The sequence below is a fragment of the Suncus etruscus genome, chromosome 11, assembly GCF_024139225.1.
Source record: "Suncus etruscus isolate mSunEtr1 chromosome 11, mSunEtr1.pri.cur, whole genome shotgun sequence".
In the NCBI taxonomy this organism is placed as follows: Eukaryota; Metazoa; Chordata; class Mammalia; order Eulipotyphla; family Soricidae; genus Suncus; species Suncus etruscus.
The window spans coordinates 27167226-27169069 of NC_064858.1; the positions used below are offsets into that span (position 1 = coordinate 27167226).

A 1844-nucleotide genomic window follows, 5' to 3' on the forward strand; every position below is an offset into this window, starting at 1 on the left:
GATTCCAACATTGACACTGTTAACACACAACTGGAAAAGACTTTCCAGAAAGAAGTCTAGTATTAGTGTTTTCTCAAGTGCTAGAAACAACTTTAAAATGAAATTTTAATATGTTTTCTTTCCTATATAATTCTTCAACACTGTTTGTCTTTATTTTCTTCAGAGAGGACTACAGTTTCACAGCTTATGCTACCATTTCCTATTTGAAAATAGGACCAAAGGCTAATCTTCTGAAGAATGCGGCACATGTTATCAACATGCAAGTAAAGAAGCCTACACAGAGCTGTCTAAGGGTAAATGACTGACTTATTTTTGTATATTAAAATGTTCGGGGCAGGGGTGTGGCTGAGACTTTTGCCTCACAAGTGGCACTGCAAAAACAAAACAAAAGTATATTCAAGACATATGGAATGCTTTTCTTTACTCTTTTTTTGATCTGGCTGCTCGTCAGTCAGTATTCCTTACGATTCTAGGGAAGGTAGGATGCTTATTTTTGGTTTGGGGGCCATACTCTTTGGTGTCTGTGAATTACCATGTGGTGCTAGAGCCTGAAACTGGGGCCCTTGGGAGCAAAGCCAGCACTCCAGCCTCTGAGTCAAAGCCCCAGTCTTGGGCCAGACTTTTACTATAGAATTTCCCACCCTTTGGAATGTGCCACTCCATTTGACTGTCCCATTCTGTGGGACACGCTGCTGCCTTAATGGGGCAGACAAGAAGTTCCTGTGCAGCAGAAGAGGAAAATTACTACAGGCCAAAGGCTGCTCTGCTTCCCTCCCTCCCAAGGGTAGACACCAAAGAGCAGATATGTATCAGGACAGATCACTTATAGGAAAACGGGAATTTAACAGACTGCTACTCTGCTATTGCTTTGTAGACTGAACGATCTCAAACTAGTCATCTTGAAGGAGCTGATCGAAAGAAAGGAGAAAACGCGGTTAACTTCCAGAAGAAAGCTACACACCCCATCCAGCAATCTGAATCTAGGATTACGGGAGCTAAGAAAAGAAAAATGGATGATTCTTGAGATCAGTTATGTGTGAATGCATCAACATTTTCATGAAGTTTATAGACAATTTTACTAACATTTTATTTACAAGAAACTACATTTACAGAGAAAAATTATGAGCGTGATGACAAATTAGGGGCTTCTGAAAAATTTGAAACCATGCGTTGTATAAATTACAGTCTAAAACAAGGGGAATGAGGTATTTTCTGTTTTGGGGCCGCACATAGCAGTGCACAAGACTTACTCATGGTTCTGTGCTTAGGGATCACACCTAGCAGACTCTGGGAACCATATAGGTTGCTGGATTGAACCTGGGTATGCCGCATGCAAGGCAATTACCCTACTAACTGTACTGTCATCACCCTGGCTCCGAAAAACAAAAATCTTTATGTGAAACATGAAACTTCAGCTCTATTAAGCATTTTAGGCCTTGAAATACCTAATTGTATTTTGCTTTTGTTTTTGTTTTGTTTTTTTTTGTTTGTTTTTGTTTTTTGGTGGCCTTTGGGCCACACCTGGCTATGCTCAGGGTTTATTTCTGATGACAGGCTAGTAGCCTACACAGTGTATGATCTATCTAGCCCCATTTTCCTTTGGTATTTGGAGTATTAATTACATTGATAATTAGCTCAATCACAGTAATTTTAGGTTAATATAACAGTTATAGAAGTCATGAAAGGAAATAAATTGAAAAGAATAAAGTAAATCTGTTTCATGAAATCTCATAGGTCACTAATTCTGTATTAAAAATATGTTACCGAAACTGATAATTGGAACTTGAATGCTTCCCCACTAAGTTATTACTGTTCCTACATTTATCTTCAATGCAGTCATCATT

The 1844-nt window shown here is 38.7% G+C and overlaps 1 protein-coding gene across 1 annotated transcript in view; it reads left to right on the forward strand.

Moving 5' to 3' along the window:
- Positions 1-1414, forward strand: part of RECQL (RecQ like helicase) — a 33240-nt gene extending 31826 nt beyond the window's left edge. Inside the window, exons 14-15 of the mRNA XM_049783810.1 lie at positions 164-293; positions 875-1414. Of these exons, the coding sequence (XP_049639767.1) occupies positions 164-293; positions 875-1024 (280 nt within the window). The 3' untranslated portion in view covers positions 1025-1414. The remainder of the gene's footprint in view (positions 1-163; positions 294-874) is intronic.
- The last annotated feature ends 430 nt before the right edge of the window (positions 1415-1844 follow it).